The sequence below is a fragment of the Cucurbita moschata genome, unplaced genomic scaffold, assembly GCF_002738365.1.
Source record: "Cucurbita moschata cultivar Rifu unplaced genomic scaffold, Cmos_1.0 Cmo_Scf00023, whole genome shotgun sequence".
Classification (NCBI taxonomy): Eukaryota; Viridiplantae; Streptophyta; class Magnoliopsida; order Cucurbitales; family Cucurbitaceae; genus Cucurbita; species Cucurbita moschata.
Window position 1 is genome coordinate 1,790,600 of NW_019268539.1, and position 21,073 is coordinate 1,811,672.

Consider the following 21,073-nt stretch of genomic DNA (forward strand, 5'->3'; position numbering starts at 1 on the left):
TTTTTTTTTTTTTTTTTTGCTTCAATATTCAGTAACTTGCTTGTTTGGTTGTCCAAATTTCAATACTTACCAACAAAACTGCGAGGATTTGAATTTTCAAACTGTCTTTTGTATGTTTGTGAAGATCTGGTGAGTGTTTTCCATACACGGCTATGTTTTTCCAGCTACGATGCTTATTGAATTCTTAGCATGGATTCTTACTAAGATGTCATTGTATTTTGCCTTTCAGAGAGAAGGAGCTTGCTGCTGTCAAAATAAACGCAGCTGACGTCGACATAATCGCCAACGAACTCGAGGTTTGATTCACATTTGTCCTGTTTCCAATCATCAATGTAGATAAACAACAGCTTATTATAAGCTTCAATGGCATCAGCTTTTTTCAAGTTCTAATTCATTCCCATATTTTCCTGTACTGTTTACAGTTGGACAAGAAGGTTGCCGAGAGAACCTTGCGAGAGCACAAAGGCGACGCGGTTGCTGCTATACGGTATTTACTACGCTAATTCAGCAGGTGTTTGAAGAGACAATGTTTACTTATTACTTGAAGTTTTACTGGGAAAACTATTCTGAAGTGCACAAGTGAGAATCATAAACATACTTTTTGTGAGTTCAGATTGTATGGAAATGCTGGAAGTTTCTTCTTTTTTCTTCTTTGTAAACCTTAAAATATTAGTTCTAAATCTCTTTGCTGAAGGGGGATTCGATGAAAGTGGCCATGTCTTTAAAGCCATTTGATGATACCCAGATAATCTGTGGTAGGTTGGGTTGGTGTTTAAAAAGGTTTCAATACGTTCACGGGCTTTATGCACATACCCCATAAATGGTTCCTTCCGAGGTGGAAAAGACCGAAAAGAACTGATGAAACCCGAGTTTAACCTAATTCATAGGGCCATATTTGTAATTTTATTTCTTTGAAATTTGTGTCTATTTGGTTTATTTGGTTTAAAATCTGATACTACTTCATGTTGTAGTTTGACATGGAATAAAACCAAAGCATTATAGTTTGAATAGTTTATAACTAGGCATGGTATGGAATTACATGAAATCATAAGAACTCGAAGAGCATCTAGTAGGATCTTTATTATAGTACTAAAGAATCATGATCAATATCTCGATATAGATCTGAGATAATCCTTTGTTTCACCATCTGAATTTGTTTACACAACTAGTCAACTTGTGTGCATCTTAGATGCAACCATCGATTCTCTCGAGAGTTACGAATAAAGAGCTTTATTATCGTACCAAAACAAAAGACAATTAGACAAGCAGAAGAATTTACGTTACAGAATATAAACTCTCAAAAAACTGTGTCGTATCTTCATATCTTCTTTGTACAACTTATGACAAGTGGTCCGAAACTCATTTACAGCAAATGAAGCAAGTGGGTGACATATGAAACAGCACTATCGACACCTAAAAAGGAAGAAAGGTCTTTAATTATGGCTCTTTACTTTTAGAAAAAAGGGCAAAAAAAAAAAAAAGAGGCACCACCAATCTCGGCCCAGTTGATATGAGACACTGCCCACGCTGCCACTCCGAGGAGTCATTTTCCGTTCCAAAGTGACGAAAATCCTTTCCACCCATTAACTTACATTCCACTTTGTGGTTCAAATAATGTCCTTTAAACCTCCTACGCCCACTATCTGCTCACCAACTATGAACCATCAAAACCTTGATCATACACACCTATGACCTGTCTTCATCAATTGGTAATTATATGATAAAATAGACCCATAAAAATTGTTGGTTTTCTTTATGTTTCCTTTTGACTGATATTGTCTCCACCGTTACGGGCTGCTTGTAATTGAATAGTAAACTTTCTATGCAGTTCTCTAAGCCTTTCCATCAGAACCTGGAATGATGGCCGGTTTGCGGGTTCACTGTTGTTCACATACAACCAATATAAAAAGAAAAAAATTAAAACTATTTGCAAACGCATTTTGTTTCGAAAATAGTCTAGACTCTTTCAAAAGTTGTAATATTACCTTTGAACTTACTAAAACTGCCTATAAAGTAAAAAAAGTAAAATTTTATTAGAGTATTAGATGAAAACGGAGATCGAAACAGAAATTGGGACCCAAACATTGTCACGCCGTTCTAAGTCCCAATGTGGTTTCTACTCCATGGCTAGTTTTGAAACTGTTAGGAATCACGACTCTCCATAATGGTATGATATTGTCCACTTTGAGCATAAGCTCTCATGGCTTTACTTTTGGTTTTTCCGAGAGGTCTCGTACCAATGGAGATGTATTCTTTACTTATAAATCCATAAGCATTCTCTAAATTAGCCAATGTGGGACTTCATCCCAACAATATTGGACACGACAGAAATATTTGTAAAAGGTCCCAAGTTTTGAAAGAATAAAAGTATTTTCGAAAAAAATGAATAAGTACAAGTTTTTTACCCTACGTATGCCAGTTACTTTCAAATCATGTTTCTAGACAACTAAATAAATTCAGCAACCATAATGGAACAAGTCAAGAAATCAGATGCGAAACTAGAATTTGAACCATTTATCTATCTTAGAAACTATAAATAAAGCCAATTCTATGTACCTGTGCCAGCAGCTTTCAATAATAGAAGCCCACTGTGGATCCACGTCTTTAGGGATTTCAAGTCGTTGGTTCATGAACCCAACAGCACCAATCACCTACATATTTTGAAACTTGTCAAATATGCAATGCCATAACATATAACATCATCCACAATGCCAACGTTTGGCACAAGAACAAACAGAAACTTGGCTGCTGCATGGAATGCCCAAATGGAAGAACATTCAGCTTACAAGGGATCTTTCTAGATATCACTTGAAAAGTAATTAGTACCTGCATTGTATTGAGATTTTCCCAAGGGATTTTCTCGGTTGCAAGCTCCCACAATATGACTCCGAAACTGTATATGTCAGACCTGAATATTGCAATCATAATCAGCATATTTATCTGCAAGTTTCATGAGAAGGAATAGAATGAAGCTTGAAACTTATTAGCACATACTTCTCATCCGAGGGCTCATTACGAAGAACTTCAGGCGCCATCCATTGAGGCTACATAAAGGAAAATGAACTGAATAGGTAATGCTTGCAGCACAAAGCAGAAACTCTAGAATCGAATGGCTTGTATGCAACTTGCAAACAAGAAAATGTCAGGCTTACCGTGCCCTTTCCGGTCTTAGTCGTTAGATAAGTCTCATGCTTAAGTCGAGATAGACCAAAATCCCCAACCTGCAGGATTGATAAAAATTAGAAGACTTTAAAAATTGTAATTGTATTGTATATATCGATTCAAACAAGTAGAATAGTTATGGAACAACAGCATACCTTCACAGTCCAGTTTTTATCAATTAAGAGGTTCGAAGATTTCAAATCTCGGTGAATAATAGGTGGATTGCAATGATGAAGATAGTTCATGCCTCTCGCCTGATAAAATAGTAATATATGTAAACAATGAAATATCACGAAATGACTACAGATTCAAAAGAATTATCAATAATTAGTTGAATTCATGATAGAGAGCAATATGGAGAACTTAATGATCATGCCAAGAAGAGAAATGTTCAACAATCATTTCTAGAAAAGAAGATAATCACCAATGTGTGGAAATACTTACAACGTCCAAAGCCATATGAACACGGCGTCTCCAATCTAATTTGCCCGTGTTCCTCTGTAGTAAACGAAACAAACTTCCACTGTTTTTATAGGTACCAGATACTTCAATCAGCCTATGAACAATGCTTCTCTTGGAAGATTAAATCAAACTAATTTAAACCAAGAACGGAAGTCGAGAACAAACCGCGGAAGAAATTCTGTGACAATACAGAGACGCTGAGGTGAAGTCACAACTCCCATGAAGAGAAGAATGTTGGGGTGTCTAAGCTTTTTCATCAGGGATACCTTTGAAAACAAAAGGTTGAACTTAGCTCTAAGAATAGACATTTCATCAGGGTTACCTTTAAAAACAACAGTTTTGAGGGACGTGGGAGTAAAGAGAGAAGCAGAAAGAAAAGCACACCTCCTGTCCGAAGGAGAGAATCACATCATCTGAATACTCTTGTTTGGAAAACACTTTGACGGCAACGTCCTGCAAGAACAGTTCAAATCATCTTTCAAACATAGATATTAAGGAAAAAGACTAGAGAATCTCAGAATCCTAGTTGACACAACAGCATAATTGAAGCAATTGAAAGGATAAGTGAACATACTGATCCATACCACAGCGCATGATAGACAGTTCCACAAGAACCTGTAGAGATGAAGGCAATTCATGCATTAAAATCAAATCGATTAACACGAGTACTAAACAAAACACAAAGACCAGTTTCATGAGTTCCTTTTAGACAGATAGAGAACTAAAACCCACAAATAGTGGAGATAAGTTATAAAGATTAATCCGATTTCCAGCTATATTTTGTTGACAATGTAATGCAACAATAGATGGAAAAAGAGCAGACAGTAAAAGATAACGTTGAAACAAAATGATGAATGCCCACATAAACCAATTCATTCCAAAGACCATCACTTACCTTGCCCTATTTGCTCCCCAATAGTAAGGTCTTCCCACAAGATTTCATAATCCAAGCAGTCAAAGTCCGTGTCGACCTTGTTGATAGCACTACTACTGGCACTTCCACAGCTACTGACACTGCTAGTGCTGTTAACATTGAATGATGACCAAGATCCCGACGCCTCGTTATTGGCTGCTCGATGACCATCATTTTGCTGCATTTCTGGTTTCCCAGCTGAAGAAGAACTTTTATGATTTGCTGGTTCAGCTTCTTGATCAATTTGTACCCAGGGCCAAACAATACGGGTTGTTCTTGTTTCAGATCCTCCTTCCTGCTCGGTCCCTTTCCATGGCCAAGATATGCCTTTCTTAGTGATCCACTCTTCTGCTTTTGAGGATAAGATCTTCTGGATGGTAGGTTTTCCTGCAACCTCATCACCAGAATCCCTGACCAGTTTGCCAGACAACTTCTCCTCAACATGGGACAATGCACCATGAGCCGTGGAATCGCCCCGAGGCGTGCTAGCTCCACTTGAATTTGCATCCTCCCGATGGTCACAAAGAACTGCATCTGGAAAGCCATGATCAGAGTGGTAACTATCTGCACTTCCACCTTCACGATCCAAACCGTTTTCTCCAGTTCGAATTTTGGACTTGACTTTGTTGCTTACCTTTGATGCCTGTCCCCCAAGGCTACAAACTATCAAGATACGCACACTACAACAAAACATAGGGAAATGAAACCAAAAAGACTAACCAAATTCGATAACTTTGAAGCAATTGCAACTTGAAGAGGCTGCTGAGGATCAAGACCAAGTTTAGCTGAAACCGGGATTCTTGAACGGATCGTGTTCAAATCTGCATCCTGCTGTTTAGAACCTGATGCTAAAAGAATCTTCAATTCTTGAAATGGCCGTGAATCACTTGATACACAGATAATCCCAACCAATGCACCATCGTCATAGAATGGAGTGTTAGTGGCAACAACCATAAATTTTTGCCCCATCTTGTTCTTTACAGGTAATTGACCAGTCCAATTCTCCCCACCCATGACACGAAGAGTTACATCATTCGCAACGGCGAAGTCCTCAGGATCGACTAGAAGCTCAATGGCGTCCTGACCAAGAGCCTCCACCGCAGAATATCCATACACGCTTTCAGCAGCTCGGTTCCTACATAGATTAACATTCTTTGAAAATCATTATAAAAGAACCAACAAAACGAAGGCAATATTCAGGTAGCTATTGAAGAACCCATCAAATCTAATCTAAAACTGAAAGAATTGTCACGAGAAGGCAGTTTACCAAAAGGGACCAAAGGAGAAGAAAAGAAAAAGGGCAGCGTACCAATAAATTATGCGATAATTAAGGTCAAAAATATGAACAGACTGTCCCATTGACTGCAAGATATTCAGATACTGTTTGTTGGTGAAATTCACGGCGGCGGGGCCAGAGCCGCCGCCGGTTCCGACACTGGCGGCGGCATTTAAAGGCTCACAAGTCCTACTCTCTCTCTGAAGTGGAGAAGAATATCGAAACGACGAAGAGCCTCTCTTCCACGCCGCTGCAGCGCCGTCAAAACCTCCAGCAGCGCCGCCTCTTCTCCGAGCTGTAGCAAACCTAGAACGCTGAGGCGATATCGATTGAGAGCGCTGATGGTGATGATGATGGTGGCGAATTTGGTGGTCAGAATTGGAATCCGCGGCAGTTCCAGAGAGAAGAAGTTTGGACATCTCTTTCTTGAGATGCGCTTGACCTTCCTCCAGCTCTTGTATCTTCCTCAGAAGCTCCTCTACTGGTGGAGTTCCCATAAAAACCAACAACAACGGATCAATATTCAACACTTCCCACTGGCGTAATCTTGAAGATTAAAACAAAAACCAACAACAACAACAACAAAAAGAAAAGTTCAAAGAAACAAACACAGAAATCCAAAAGAAACAATGCTCTGTATTCCAATTCCAAAAACCTTGTACCAGATTCAAAAATTAACTCTCTACAATCCACCTCCGATCTTCCAAATCTCTCCCTTCCTCAAAAACAATCATCAAATCAACAAGCACAACTCCAAATCCATAGCAGAGAGACGAGAGATTCCAGTCTGTACCAAAAGAAAAAGAACATCAATATCGAACTCAACCAATTCTGCTCAACTCCAGAATCAACAAATCTTTACAGAAAAAACTACCAATCCAGTCCAATCCAGTCCAAATCCAATCCAACCCAATCCAATCCAATCCCCGATGTTCTTATTGGTGGCCGAGTCAATCGGTGAGACTGAATTTGATAAAGAACGAAGGGTTTCCTCCAGCTGGGTCAAGAACCTTCTCACCCTCTTTACTTTAGCCTTCCTCCAGACCTCCGCCTTTTTTTTAAAATTATTTATTTATTAATAAATAATTTTTGGTGGTATTTTTATTTTGCTCTCTCTTATTCGTTCAATTTGGGCGGTTTATTTTTCTATCTTATCATTATCATCCAAATCTAAAATATTTAAATATATTTAAAAAAAAAGAAAAAAAAAAGGCGCTGTCGTGGCCAATCACACGCCTCCAATTTTTCACTTTATATTTTTATTACGGCGGGAACTTCTCCGGTCGGAATATCCAAATAAATAAATAAATATATATATATATATATTTAAATGGCCCCTTGAAATGTGGGCGACTTCCACTATTTTGTTTTGACATTTTTTTTTGCTAACTTTATGATAAATTATTTATTTTTAATTTAGTTTGCTTAAATTTCTATTGGTTCATTCATTGTCTGCCTAATTAATGCTATTATTGTGTTTAATTATGAGTTTTTTTTCCTTATAATAATTATTTAATCTAATTTGATTTTATCTAATTGTCTTGAATAGATATGAAGTTTATAAATAAATGATAATAATTTGATAAGAAGGTCGTGGGGAAGATTTGTAGGTTCAAATTAATATGATCGTACTTATTTCTGTACGTGACAATACTTATTTAGAGTAATATTTTATTTCGGTAATCATGTTTTTTTAGTTAATAGTTTATTGTCTTCTATATAATTTTTTATTGAATTTTTTTTTACTTCCAATTAACTCTGAGTATTAATTTTAAGATTTATTGAAAATTTGAGGTAGGTGAGCTTAAATGGCCCGAGAATTCAACCAACCTGGATTACCCAAGTTGGGTTGGGTTAGTTTGTGAACTTTAATCGGGTTATTCGAGTCACCGACCAACCCATCTGAAATTTCGGGTGAGTCGGGTACTTATTTAAGTGTAATAAATTTTATTGGAAGTATGGACATAAGAGGAAAATGGGTAAAAATAGAGAAGATAAAGGCAAAATTTGGTTGTTTATAAAGGCAATACTTATCCTTTGATGATTATGGGTCTTGAAAAGCATCCTCTTTTGAAGCTCAAACACTTTTTACGTATATCACTTTTGGACCAAATTCATGGAATCTCTACACCTTTGAAACTTTACTTTTGTTGTTTTTTTCCAAGTTAAATGAAGGAACATTTTTTTTTAATTTTTTAAAGTTAATCAAATTAAACTCTAGATTTAGTTCGAAGATGGGTTTCGGTGGCACGGGTGTATTGATATTGGGATCATTTCCCATGAGTTGGAGGTTGTGTTACCGGATTGAGCTTCGACACGATGAGCAAAAACAACTCGACATAGACACAAAAGAGCTCATGTATCAATAGTGCCTAGTCAGATGGATGTTCTCGAGGTCCCAAATATGAAAACAACTCATGGGGCAGTTCTTGATCACCATGCCCGAGTGAATTGCAAAAGTAGATGACATTTTGATACTCGTTGTGACATCACAAAACATTAGTGAGACTCTAATTGGCACGATATTTGGTCTTGATAAGTGCACAAATCATCCAAGAAAGTGTTATAAGCCTATTTTACCCAACAAAGGCTTCAATATCATCTCGATGAAATCCTAAATCAATGTACAGGCACGGGGATCGTGTCGTTGAGAACTAAGTTGATGAAATGGGGTGCAACGTTGTAATTAAAGAACTTTAGCCTAGAGTAGAGACAATGTTGAACCTTAGGACTTGTCCTAAAGTAGAGACAAGTCAACCATCGTCACTATTAGGATTATACAACTCCCACACTTGATCTAGACGAAGAACAATAGAAGATGCAAGAAAAATTATACACAGAGACCTATGAATGTAAAACTCCATAAGATTAGGATTTATTTATAGATAACTTCCACTAGTCACAGATATTCCAATTGGAAACTAAATAATAAAACAAGAATTCATATTAAAAACTACATCGTAGAACAGATAAGATAAAATAAGAGTCTATCTTATACTTCAAATTAAATAACTATTAAGCTTTTTTTCACTCTTAAACTTAACCTATAAGTAAACATCAGGCTGTACAACCTAACAGTCATGAATGAAGAAAAATACTCGTACAAACAACATGTAGGACTCAAATTTAACCTATAAGTAGACATCAGGCTGTACAACCTAATAGTCATGAATGAAGAAAAATACTCGTACAAGCAACATGTAGGACTCAAATTTAACCTATAAGTAAACATCAGGCTGTACAACCTAACAGTCACGAATGAAGAAAAATACTCGTACAAGCAACATGTGGGACTCAAATTTAACCTATAAGTAAACATCAGGCTGTACAACCTAATAGTCACGAATGAAGAAAAATACTCGTACAAACATGTAGGCCTCAAAGTTAATCTATAAGTAAACATCAGGCTGTACAACCTAGCAGTCACGAATGAAGAAAAATACTCGTACAAACAACACGTAGAACTCAAACTTAAACCCAAAAGTAAATATCAGGCTGTACAACCTAACAGTCGTGAATGAAGAAAATACTCGTACAAACAACACGTAGAACTCAAACTTAACCTATAAGTAAACTTCAGGCTGTATAACCTAACAATCGCAAATGAAGAAAAATACTCGTACAAACAACACGTAGAACTCAAACTTAAACCCAAAAGTAAATATCAGGCTGTACAACCTAACAGTCGTGAATGAAGAAAAATATTCGTACAAACAACATGTAGAACTCAAACTTAACCTATAAGTAAACTTCAGGCTGTATAACCTAACAATCGCGAATGAAGAAAAATACTCGTACAAACAACACGTAGAACTCAAATTTAACCTATAAGTAAACTTCAGGCTGTACAACCTAACAGTCGCGAATGAAGAAAAATACTCGTACAAACAACACATAGAACTCAAACTTAACCTATAAGTAAACATCAGGCTGTACAACCTAACAGTCGTGAATGAAGAAAAATACTCGTACAAACAACATGTAGGCCTCAAACTTAACCTATAAGTAACTATTAGGCTGTACAACCTAGCAGTCACGAATGAAGAAAAATACTCAGTACAAGCAACATGTAGGACTCGATAAAGCTACTCAACATAAAATAAAGGTCGGTATGCGTAAAGTTGGACGAAGCCATAAAAAGAGTAAGAAGTATATGGTGGGGCAAACATCACACACCATTCCAATTTTGCAATTTGCAAGCAAACCCACAACGCCAACTTTATTATTATATTTTTCGTTTTTACCAAATTGATTATGTGACATCAAAAGTCAGAGAGAGAGGGAGAGAGAGAGACTCCAAAATGTCCAATCAAATTGGTTTCTTTATTTTACACTTATAAAGTTGAATTGTAGGTCCTTGGCTTTTAATTCTGGAGGCGATGCCCTTTTTTTCTTCTATATAATAATAACCAAAAGCTTTTTATTAATTCCCGATGTCTCTACTTTTGAGCAATCTGCTTCGGATATAAATGCCATGAAATTCCTACACTCAACCTTCAACCACAATGTAACCAACTCATGTCCAAATTCTGGCCCCGACATCTCTAACAACAATATCGTCATATTATTTGCTCCTCGTTTTTAGGAGTGAAAACTATTAGCATTATTTGTCTTCACTCACATGTTTTGTAGGGTCACCCAACATAAAAAATTTTAACTTTGTAGTTTTTATGTAACAACTGAAGCCCACCACTAGCAAATATTGTCTCTTTGGGCTTTTCCTTTTGGGCTTTCTCTCAAAAAAAATTTAAAATGCGGGGAGAAATTTCCACACTCTTATAAATGGTACTTCATTCTCCTCCCCCATTCGATGTGTGATCTCAGAATCCACCCTCCTTCGGGGCCCAGCGTCCTCACAGACACACCACCTGGTGTCCACTCCCCTTCAAGGCTCAGCCTCCTTGCTGGCATACCGCCCAGTGTATGGCTCTGATACCATTTGAAACTACTCAAGCCCACCGCTAATATATATTGTTCTCTTTAAGCTTTGCCTTTTGGGCTTCCCCTCAAAGTTTTTAAAACGCATCAGCTAGGGAGAGGTTTCCACACCCTTATAAATGGTGTTTTGTTTTCTTCCCTAACTAATGTGAGATCTCACATTTTATGATTGAGCCACCAAAAAGAAAAGTGCACCTTATTGTTACAGGTAGTAACTTTCGATTCTTTTAAGCATTTCTTAACCATCCTATTTTCAAAATCACTCCCATTCGAAAATGGTCTCGGTTCATTCATGTACCACTCTAGAAGTAGCAGGAGTGACCCAAACATCTAGAAGTAGCAGTAAAACATTGAGTAGTTATCAACGGGAAACCAAAACATTCAGAACATAATTTCCATTGACTTTAAAGGTCTAAGAGACATAATTTTACACAAGGACTGTTGTAGATTGACACTTATTTCAAAACTGAAGTACAATTCTTTATGAACTAGACAACCTTAAAGAAATTTGAAGTAACTAAGGAAATGAGTGTAAGAAGAAAAAGAGATTCCACCAAATAGAAGCACCAATAATAAATTTTGAAAAGAAACATACTTCTAGAGATTGGTATTTGTTACTCCTGCTATTGCTGAATTCATCATTTGGTGTAGAGAACATCTTCCCATGGATGGCGGTAAAGTGGCTGTTTCAGTCTCTTCTGATCAAATGTGTGCCTGGAGATTTCAATTACAACAACACAGCTATCAGGTAAAAGAAGATCCGATGCACAAATATCGAACTTCAAAAGCTACGAAGCACGGATATTTTAGTTTAGCCGGTGTGTCCGTGCTTGATACTTATTGAACACGTCTCAAACACTTGTTAGACACTCGTGCTACAAAGTTAATATAGGTTTGATATTGTTAGACACGTATTAAACACTTGTGTTAAGTCTACTAAACAGGCACATAAGAAATGTGTAAACTTAGTTTGAATTGTAAACATGTCGTGTCGTGCCGTATCTATGTATATGTATTTGTGCTTCTTAGTTCAAAAGTAAGCAGAAAAACTTGGATACTAATGGTTTCAGATACTCACCCGATCAGACCGATGGATCGAGCCAACACGAACAACCCGTTCAAATAGCCGATCTCGACAATCTCATCGATCTCTTGTTTGCTGAACATTCCACTGCCAGCAAGAAGATCCAAGAAAAGGGATCCAATTGCACCGTCTACATTAAGAACCAAGTTGTTTGCCTTTGAGAGAGTGTAAGTTTCAACTTGCACGGCATACTCCATGTACTTCACAGATGGGAAATGTGTCCGAGCAAACCGCTGGAGTAGCTCCACTCTCTTATCTCGGTTGTCGCCTCGCTTGATCCTTATTCAACGATAATCAAACCATCGATTAACTACTCGAATAACCAATCAGAAAATCCAATCTGAGAACAACCTAAGGTGTTGTAACTTGTAAAAAGACTATCATTGTACCTGTGGCCAATTCCAGGCACACGAATCCCTTTCTTTTTCATGCTTTCGACAAATTCGTATGGTGTAAGATTCTGTAAAAAGCAAGAAGTGACATAATATCTTAGAGAAAAAAGACTCAAAAAACACCAACTTAATTTAAACTTCAGCAATGAATGAACAAATCTCACCCTGTCATATGCATCCTTAAAGTATCGAGCAGCATCATCAACGGCACCACCAAATCGAGGGCCAATCGTAAGCAAACCTATTTCAGAATGTCAATGTCATTGATTAGGCACAACAAGCATAGACCACATAACATCCGTGTCCAAAGCAGTTGAATTACAACCTGAGACAAGGCAGGACACGAGGTCTTTTCCAGCCCGAGCTGTTACTATCGTGTTGTGTGCTCCAGATACACAAGGACCATGGTCAGCACAGAGCATGATACATATCTGAAAAGAACACGAAACTTCTCAAACCTAGATTGTGAGATCTCCATATTGGTTGAGGAGGAGAACGAAACATTCTTTATAAGGATGTGAAAACCTCTTCCTATCAAATGCGTTTTAAAAACTTTGAGGGGAAAGCCGAAAGGGCTCCCAAAGAGGACAATATTTGCTAACGGTGGGTTTGGGCCATTACAAATGATATCAAAGCCAGACACTGGGTGATGTGCCAGCGAGGAGGCTAAACTCCGAACGGGGTGGACACGAGGCGGTGTGCCAACAAGGACGTTGGGCCCAAAAGGGGGTGGATTGGAGGGTCCCACATCGATTAGAGAAGGGAACGAGTGCCAATGAGGACGCTGGGCCCTGAAGGAGAGTGGATTGTGAGATCCCATATTGGTTGAAGAGGAGAATGAAGCATTCTTTATAAGGGTGTAGAAACTTCTCCCTAGCATACACGTTTTAAAAACTTTGAGGGAAAACCCAAAAGAGAAATTCCGAAAAGGATAATATCTGCTAGCGGTAGGCTTGGGCCGTTACATAGATTCAAGACTATAATTTCAACTTCCACTCGAGTGTACGTGAAAGTGGAAAAGCAAAAGAATAAAAGCTATTAAATTGAAGAGGCTTAGCACAATAGCTACCTACCTCAATGAAATGTGTACAGTACCGAGGAAGACTGCGCTTGAACCATAATAGTGAGATAACATCCCCAACACCATAACCTTGCTCAACAATGGAAGACATTGGAATTCCAGCATAGCTGGGCTCCTCACCTATTATTTTTTATTTTCAAGAACCAATTATAATATTTAATGCTATTACATCCTAAAGGGTACTGAAAGAGACTTTTGTTACTAGGTTAAAAACAAACCTCTGTCATCAGAAATGGTGGAAATAATATGGGTTGGAGCTCGAACTTTTCCACTCTTAATTGCTGAGTTAAGATCTTCAGGAATTTGTGGAGGCTTCACTTCCTTGACTGGAGTAATTTTCCCCGCTTCGACCTACGCGTAAATCAGATGGAAAAATAAGATTATGAGGAAGTCAGATAAATGATGATCTTCCTGGATTCAGAGAAGGAAGTCATATAATTAATGAATTTACCAATTTTCCAAATGTTTCCTTGATTGCATCTTCAAGGGCTTCATATGAAGTAGGAACGATTGCACCAGCATCCCTTAAAGCTTGGTTTTTAGCTTGTGCAGACTCCAACTCACCACCACTTTTTGCTCCCTGTAGTCAACGTCAGAGATGGTCAAGGAGTTAATAAGATGTGTCTGCAAATCCTATCATACAATAAAAATATAGTAAGCGGGACGAGTCCAGTGTAAACTTACAGCATGTCCAAATTGAACTTCAGATTTAAACAGTGTTGCACAAGTACCACTGACCCAGGCAACCACTGGTTTGGTAACTTTTCCTTGTTTCATGGCTTCAACTAAGGAATACTCATCCCGACCACCAAGTTCTCCAAGTACAACCATCATCTTGATCTAAGAAATAGAAAAAAGATAAGCATATTAGATGCAGAGAACAAAGTACATAAGGAGCCAATTTAGTAACGACTCCATTAAAGTGTTATCATCACTGCCATCTATGATAGTTAAACCAAGTATTTTACTTTTGTGCGCATTTGTGTGTTTGTGAGGACTGGAAGTGGTACTTGTGTGGCTAGGGACCTTAATAGACATGACTTCTGGCATGCACAAAGAGTTAATAGTTCATCTACAGAAGGTGTCGATCACAATACCTGTGGGATGTTGTTAAACCGCAAAATATGGTCAGAAAGAGTGGAGCCTGGAAACACATCACCTCCAATTGCAATACCTGTTCAATTAAAGAATGTGAATCAGATTGAACATTTCAAAACTCTGCTAGACTAAGATAGTGATAAGTTAGGAAGTTTACCTTCATAAATTCCATCTGTAACACGGGCAATAGTATTGTACATCTCATTGGACATTCCACCCTGTGATATCATAAAACATTATCATACTCGTATCATTTCTCAGTAAGTCGCCTATCTTAGAGGGTGGAAACAAGTTTTGACATTTCTTTTAATTAACCAAAAGAAAAAAAAATTGATGTCATCTTGGGAAAACCAGACAATGCACAGAGAAAATTCATTAAATAGCAAGGACATATGATGTTATCAGACATAGAAATAAAATCCAGAATGCCAACACGAATTAGTCGCACACTCTTTTCCATGCAGGTGCACACTTTTGGTTGAAATAACTAAGTCAATAATAAAAGTTAGAAAATTTCTAAACAAAAAGTTCAGCAACAGTCACATACTGATTTAGAGACAAAGCCCACAGATCCAGGCCTGTATAGCTTGCACTGTATTATATTATCGATTGTTCCAGCAGTGTCACCAATCTTAAACGCTCCAGCTTGAATGCCACCAACAGTAGCTGGACCTATAACAACCTGCATTTGAATCATGCAGAGAGAAAATGTTCAATTTCATTAACAAACCCTAAGATTTGCAGATTATTTGTGCTATATTTCAGTTCACTCGTCATTTGGTATATGTATGCACCCTCAAGTATATTTTTCCGTGTGTTACTAAAAGCATCAAATCTTTTCTCACCTTATTGTTAGCCCGTGCATATGCAATCAACTGTTTGGTGTCTGACTCTGGAACACCTTCAGCTATGATAGCTATAACTCTGATGGTAGGCTGTTTCAAAGCAGACAATGATGATGCAGCAGCACTGCACATTTGGCAGCATAAACTAGTTATGATTGGAAACAGAAATCTGTGTTCTCTCATAATAAAATTACGATAACGAACACTTGCCTTCTGAAGGATGCAAAATTAATAAAGACATCTGCTGTGGGATGTGCTGCACAAGCTGCCTCAATCCTGAAAAATGTATAAAAAAGAAGTTGGAAAGTTAATCTATTTGTGCTAGACAAGTTAAATGAATCAGGAAAAGAAAATTATTGTTAAAAAAAAAAAAGAAGTAATACTGGTCAATGATGCTTAACTCAATTTAGAAGATTAGTAAAACTACCACTTCAAACTATTTATTGAATTTCAAGCTAATGTTATGACATGGTATGGTAGAAAGACACAGGTTGGAGGAGTAGTAAACTATAGAAGCAACTTCTGGAACTAAAAGCCTATAAAAAGGTCATTGAGCAATGGTTTTAAAATCATGAACGGGTAAGTTATTACGCACGTAGAATGCACAGGGATGGCAATTTCCTCTTGACCAAAAAAGAGTTTCTGAAATCCCTCGGAACCCGGATTGATGATTCCAGCAACTGATGGCGTTTCCCTCCCTGAATAATTGGTCCAAAACGGAAAAGTTTAGTTCTGCACTACTGAGATGGTGCTCAGAATAGAAGATAACAGATACAAAAAGAGGAAACTATAAGAAATGATCCATACCGCAGAGGAAGTCAAAGTCAAGCATCCGTTGGATGGGTAGTTGCTTGTAGTTGTAGAACAGTGCTTGGGTCGTACGAGAAAATATTTGTCCAGTGGCCATGGTGCCCGTCCAAGGAACCTGCGGATAGGAACTATGTTTTTTCATACCTTTTTCACTAGATTTTTAAACACAACTTTTTCTTTTTCAAAAAGCAAAAAAAAAGAAGGTTTCTACACACGATTCACTGGACATAATGACCAAATCAGGTAAGATAAATGAACTTCCTCAATACATCTTCCCTCATCACTAAGCCGATTATCTAAAATCTAAATTGCTAATTACAAGATTCTTCGCTTTTATTACATTTCGACTAAAAGCCCTTCATGAATTAACGACACCTGTTCAGAAACCATGGCGATCTAAGATTGACGAGTAGAGCAGGTGGACAAAAAGGGGAATAACGTTTACAGAATTAAACAGTTCTGCTTTCAATCCGTACATAATTCAACAAATCGATCTCGGAAAACGGGAAGAAGTTCAATGAATTGCATTATTATCTACCGAATTAACTGAAGGAAAGAAACAAATTAAAGAAATACTACCTCGAAACAACGCATCTGCTAAAATCCAAATTCAAGAACAAAAAGGGAGAGAGTTAAACCCTCGCAATTAGACCAAACATATGGACGAGTTCAATGCCTCAAAAACACAAACGACAACCAAATCCAACAGATCAGCAAATCAAACGCCGAGAAACATGATCTTAAATCTAAAAATCTTCTCAACTCACAGAAACTAAGCTTTAAAGAGATCGGAAAACGCGACGCTTCGAAGACTAGGAGTAAAACAGGGAGAAAGCAACGTAATGTAAGAGAGGTAAACAGGAATTCAAATCGAAGAGAAGTGAAAAACAGATCCAAAAGCAGGAAGAACAGCAGAATAGAGTAATAGAAACGGGAAAAAAAAAATGGGAAAGAGAGAAGAACGGACCTGAAAGCTCAGTGAAGGAAGGGAGTCCGGCGGTGGCGGATTAACGGGAAATTGAATACTGGAAGTTGGGAAATGGAATTGGATTTATATAGAGAAGGCGAAAATGGTAAAACTGGAGAACGTTGAAGGGAGCTGCGACAAAGGAACGGAGAAGATGATCCAGGCACGTGGTCGCTGTTGCCTCTGGTAGTTGGCTCACGACCATCAGCACGTGATTCTCATGTTTTGCTTTATTTCGCTAATGGTAAGTAATCCTTCTCGCGGCGGGAACAAAATTATAAATTTTTAAAATTAAATTTATATATAAATTAATTCATTTTCAAATTTTAAAATTTATCGTAATTAAAAAATTTATTAAACTTAAAAATAAATTAGATATTTTAAAATTTCATTAAAATTCTTAAAACCTTATAAAATGTTTAACACGCTATTTAATTAAATTAATTTTGTGTCTAAAAATGTTAATACAACTTTTAAAATATTTAATATTCTCAATTTTTTTTTAATTTAGAGTATAATAGATTATTAAAATATTTTAAATTTTTATAAAAAAATAGTTAGATAAGTTAGATATATAATTAATTTCTATGTCTAATAAAATTATAAAATTAAAATTTTTGGAAGTATTAATAAAAAATTTTAAATTTTAAAAATTAATAAATAATTTTTAAAATTTAAGGATTAAATAGACGTAAAAAAATATTTCACGGTGTCTCGTTGATTCCTACATGGATCCACCCGAACATTTAATTATAAAGAAAAATTATTTTTTTTCCCTTTATTGCATTTTGGTAATTATTTTTATTAAATTCATGAAAAATGACAATTTAAAAATTATAAATAAATATTAAAAAGACGGTACCTTAGTATCTTAATCTACGGCGCTTACGTTATTTAACAAAACAATTGGAAAATTGACCGTTGAAATTGGAGAAAATTATAATAAACTATTTTTTCTAAAAAAAATCTAGTAAATATAATAATTAACTTGGTCTATGTGAATATAGTTCAAATTTATTTAATTAAAATTATATAACTTCGTGTCTCCGTCGTTGAGTTATTTTAATTATTTATTAGCCATTGAATTAGTATGACTTATATTATTAATACTTAACCCATGTTTCATGATCTTATATAATTAACTTTTGTGGCCTTCCATTACATAAATATTTATAATAATTTTAATACAATTTATAATATTAAATTGCCTAAAATACCCTCTTTCTCTACCTAATTTTCAATTAAAATACTTCTAAATTATAAATTTTTTTAATCAACATTAAAATATATATATATATATATATATATATATATATATATATATATATATATATAATATATGCTTAAACGGCTGAAAGTCCATAAACTTCCAATTATATGTCTAATTGTTCGGTGACACCCGAGTAAACGAGGGATACATGAATGAACTACAACCACATCTGAATGAGAGTAATACTGAGGATATATGATGTCTAAAGAATTATATAGTTAAGCGTGTTTAGTTTGAAGCAATTCTATGTTAGGTGATCTGTTGAATGTTTTTTTAACATACATGTGTGAGTGAAAACAAAACATTCTGAAAATACTATGTTGGTCTAAGGAGTAAGTAATGTGTCCATATCGCACAGAATGTAGAAGAATGTCGGGGCTATCAAGTGTCAAATCTTGATTCGAATCCTAGGTATAAGTTATTACAAATGGTATCATAGCGGTACTTCTCCTTATAATATGTGGTTCGGAGACGAATCAATGCGGAAGTTAGTGGGCATGTGACGCCCGAGTAAAAAAAAAATACATGAATGAACTAAGATCACGTATGAATGAGAGCAATACTGAAGATAGAATGACTAATAAATATTTAAAATAATTTAAAGGTGCACCTTATTTTCAGTAACTCAACCATAGAAAATTCATTTTATATTCTACTAAAATGTTTGGTATAGTTTTTTTTATAATTATTTTAAATTTTTTAATAATTAATACATGTCGTTTATCTGTCTCGAGTCTCGTCTAAAGCGATTCAATTCTTGGAAGCAAACAAGTCTCTCGATTCAATTCAGTCTAGATAGGTCAACCCGAGATAGTAAAAATCAATAGAAGCCATTAATATGGACGATTTAGGTAGCCGCCAGTTATATGGATACGTTTCTCGAATTATATGGAGTCGTCCTCGGAGGAACTTTTCAGATGACTAATTATACGCTAAAACTATATTATAAAATAAAATATATGCTAAAACTATAGTTCTATAATGAATTTTATTTTTTAAATTAATTTATTTGTAGTTTATTATAAAATAAAATATTATTTATTTGCGTAGCTCGTGAAGATTAATTAAAAGCGACTTAGTCAAGTAATTGGGGTGGAAGTGGAAATAAATGGGATTTTGGGCAAATATTTAATATTGTTAAAAATTTAAATATGCAATAGCGTGAGGGTGATGATTTAATTTTTAATTAGTTGCGGGTTTAAAAGGGCAGGTTGTCCATTGTCCATAACGTTGACAACTAATAAAATAAAAGATCCTCAAGATTCAACCATTTAATTAAAAATTAAAGAAAAATATTGCCTCCAAATTAATTTATTTTTCTATGACTCGGTCCACGTAATTTTGGATTATATTTTGATATTTTGTAAATTTTAAAATTTAAATGAGATAACTCTATTTTAAAATTTTCAATTTTTTTTAATAAAACATTTTAAATATTTAATTTGAATATATATTTTTAAAAATTACCTTCCAAATAATTAAAAATTGTCCGAGAATAATTAAAAATATGTATATATTATTGTACGAACAAAAAAAAATTATATTTTAAAATTAACAATAAATTCTGATTGATTTGGTTTTCGGGCAATTTTGATAATTTTTTTATGGCATAAATTAAATTACAATAACTCTATTATTACAAAATTAAAATTTAAAAATTAAACCGTTAAATATTAAATTTGAATGACTAAATTAAGAATAAAAATATAATATATGATATGGTCCATCTCAGCGGTTTGTCTTTACTACATATTTTTAAATATAATTTGTTTATTACGTTCTACCAACTTTATTTTTTAATTTAACATAATTAGTTTTTTAATTTAACATAATTAGTTTTCATAAAAAACGTGTCAACAAATAATTTTAATTTTTTATTTTAAAATTTAGATTCTCCACTAAAGTACAACAAATTGAGTTGTAGGAGTCGGTAATTTTTTTTCGAGTAAAGTTAATTATCACTGAACACTGTTGATTCACGTCGGTAAATTATATTTATATTTACAATAATAGTAATATATAAGAAAAAATTAGTAAAATTATATGATATATTTAATTAGGCAAAATGTAGAGCAATTTTGAATAATGATTTAAATATTTAATAATTCTGGCTGAAATTAGAGACCAGAAATTGTCAGCTGTGTTTGTGGTCTAATTCATTCCATTATTTTATTAATTTTAAAATACTTTTTATGAATTTCTTTTCCTCAAGCCAAACGACGCCGTTTTTTCCAATTGTTTGGACTTCAAAGCCAATCCTTAAATTGCAGATGCCTAAATAAATAAATTCAAATATATATATATGTGTATGCTAGCAAATATTGTCAGCTTTGACTGATTCGTATCATTTGTGTGTGTATATGTATTTAATAGCCCAAATTCATCACTAGCGGATATTGTCTGCTTTGCTTCGTTACGTATCATCGTCAGCCTCACAATTTTAGAACGTATCTGCTAAGGAGAGGTTTCCATACCCTTATAAGGAATGTTCCGTTCCACTCTCCAATCGATGTGGGATTTCACAATCCACCTCTTTGGGGCTAGCGTCCTCGCTGGCACACTGTCTGATGTCTAGCTCTGATACTATTTGTAACAGTCCAAGCTTACTGCTAGTAAATATTGTCCGTTTTGGCACGTTACGTATTGTCGTTAGCCTCCCAATTTTAAAATGCGATAAGAATGTTTCGTCTTTTTTTTTCTTCTAAAATAAGCATTTAAAAAAATAATAGTTATTGTCGTCTTTGAATTCATACAATTTTTTTCTCTTTGTTTTAT

At 35.4% G+C, this 21,073-nt stretch overlaps 3 protein-coding genes across 6 annotated transcripts in view; 1 reads left to right on the top strand and 2 right to left on the bottom strand.

Annotated features, from left to right (window-relative positions):
* Positions 1 to 710, top strand: part of LOC111459959 (huntingtin-interacting protein K) — a 2,742-nt gene extending 2,032 nt beyond the window's left edge. For both annotated transcript variants that reach the window (XM_023103025.1, XM_023103026.1), the window contains exons 4-5: positions 230 to 296; positions 423 to 710. In XM_023103025.1, coding sequence (XP_022958793.1) covers positions 230 to 296; positions 423 to 503 — 148 coding nt within the window. In that variant the 3' untranslated portion in view covers positions 504 to 710. The remainder of the gene's footprint in view (positions 1 to 229; positions 297 to 422) is intronic.
* A 553-nt stretch (positions 711 to 1,263) lies between these two features.
* On the bottom strand, positions 1,264 to 20,826 carry LOC111460119 (serine/threonine-protein kinase pakF-like). Of its 3 annotated transcripts, none has more exons than XM_023103229.1 (15): positions 20,822 to 20,826; positions 6,476 to 6,528; positions 5,847 to 6,294; positions 5,258 to 5,672; positions 4,520 to 5,180; positions 4,199 to 4,239; positions 4,009 to 4,077; positions 3,790 to 3,890; positions 3,607 to 3,685; positions 3,318 to 3,416; positions 3,153 to 3,221; positions 2,995 to 3,044; positions 2,827 to 2,908; positions 2,557 to 2,651; positions 1,264 to 1,880 (listed from the first exon to the last, which is right to left on the bottom strand). In XM_023103229.1, exons 3-15 carry the CDS (start codon positions 6,230 to 6,232, stop codon positions 1,754 to 1,756), a joined length of 2,274 nt encoding a protein of 757 aa, XP_022958997.1. In that variant the 5' UTR covers positions 6,233 to 6,294; positions 6,476 to 6,528; positions 20,822 to 20,826; the 3' UTR covers positions 1,264 to 1,753. The 3 variants fall into 3 exon arrangements, with proteins under 3 accessions (XP_022958997.1, XP_022958996.1, XP_022958995.1); XM_023103228.1 differs by lacking the exon at positions 20,822 to 20,826 and adding an exon at positions 6,688 to 6,879 and having other exon boundaries at positions 6,476 to 6,600; XM_023103227.1 differs by lacking the exon at positions 20,822 to 20,826 and adding an exon at positions 6,688 to 6,879 and having other exon boundaries at positions 5,847 to 6,359; positions 6,476 to 6,600.
* LOC111460120 (ATP-citrate synthase beta chain protein 2-like) lies at positions 11,131 to 17,226 on the bottom strand. The gene is made up of 17 exons (XM_023103230.1): positions 17,029 to 17,226; positions 16,059 to 16,176; positions 15,847 to 15,949; positions 15,462 to 15,527; positions 15,252 to 15,375; positions 14,954 to 15,088; positions 14,564 to 14,624; positions 14,406 to 14,482; positions 13,993 to 14,148; positions 13,760 to 13,888; positions 13,527 to 13,659; positions 13,301 to 13,428; positions 12,553 to 12,658; positions 12,392 to 12,468; positions 12,225 to 12,295; positions 11,830 to 12,114; positions 11,131 to 11,465 (listed from the first exon to the last, which is right to left on the bottom strand). Exons 2-17 carry the CDS (start codon positions 16,156 to 16,158, stop codon positions 11,390 to 11,392), a joined length of 1,827 nt encoding a protein of 608 aa, XP_022958998.1. The 5' UTR covers positions 16,159 to 16,176; positions 17,029 to 17,226; the 3' UTR covers positions 11,131 to 11,389.
* Positions 20,827 to 21,073: the final 247 nt, after the last annotated feature.

Coding starts and splice junctions, on each gene's coding strand:
- LOC111460119 (XM_023103227.1), bottom strand. CDS start 6,310: ATGGGAACTCCACCAGTAGAGGAGCTTCTGAGGAAGATACAAGAGCTG. Junction 5,181..5,257: donor CTTCAAAGTTATCGAATTTG/GTTAGTCTTTTT, acceptor CTTGGGGGACAG/GCATCAAAGGTAAGCAACAA. Junction 3,417..3,606: donor TTCATATGGCTTTGGACGTT/GTAAGTATTTCC, acceptor CTATTTTATCAG/GCGAGAGGCATGAACTATCT.
- LOC111460120 (XM_023103230.1), bottom strand. CDS start 16,158: ATGGCCACTGGACAAATATTTTCTCGTACGACCCAAGCACTGTTCTAC. Junction 14,625..14,953: donor TGGGCTTTGTCTCTAAATCA/GTATGTGACTGT, acceptor ATGATATCACAG/GGTGGAATGTCCAATGAGAT. Junction 12,469..12,552: donor CGTGTCCTGCCTTGTCTCAG/GTTGTAATTCAA, acceptor ATTCTGAAATAG/GTTTGCTTACGATTGGCCCT.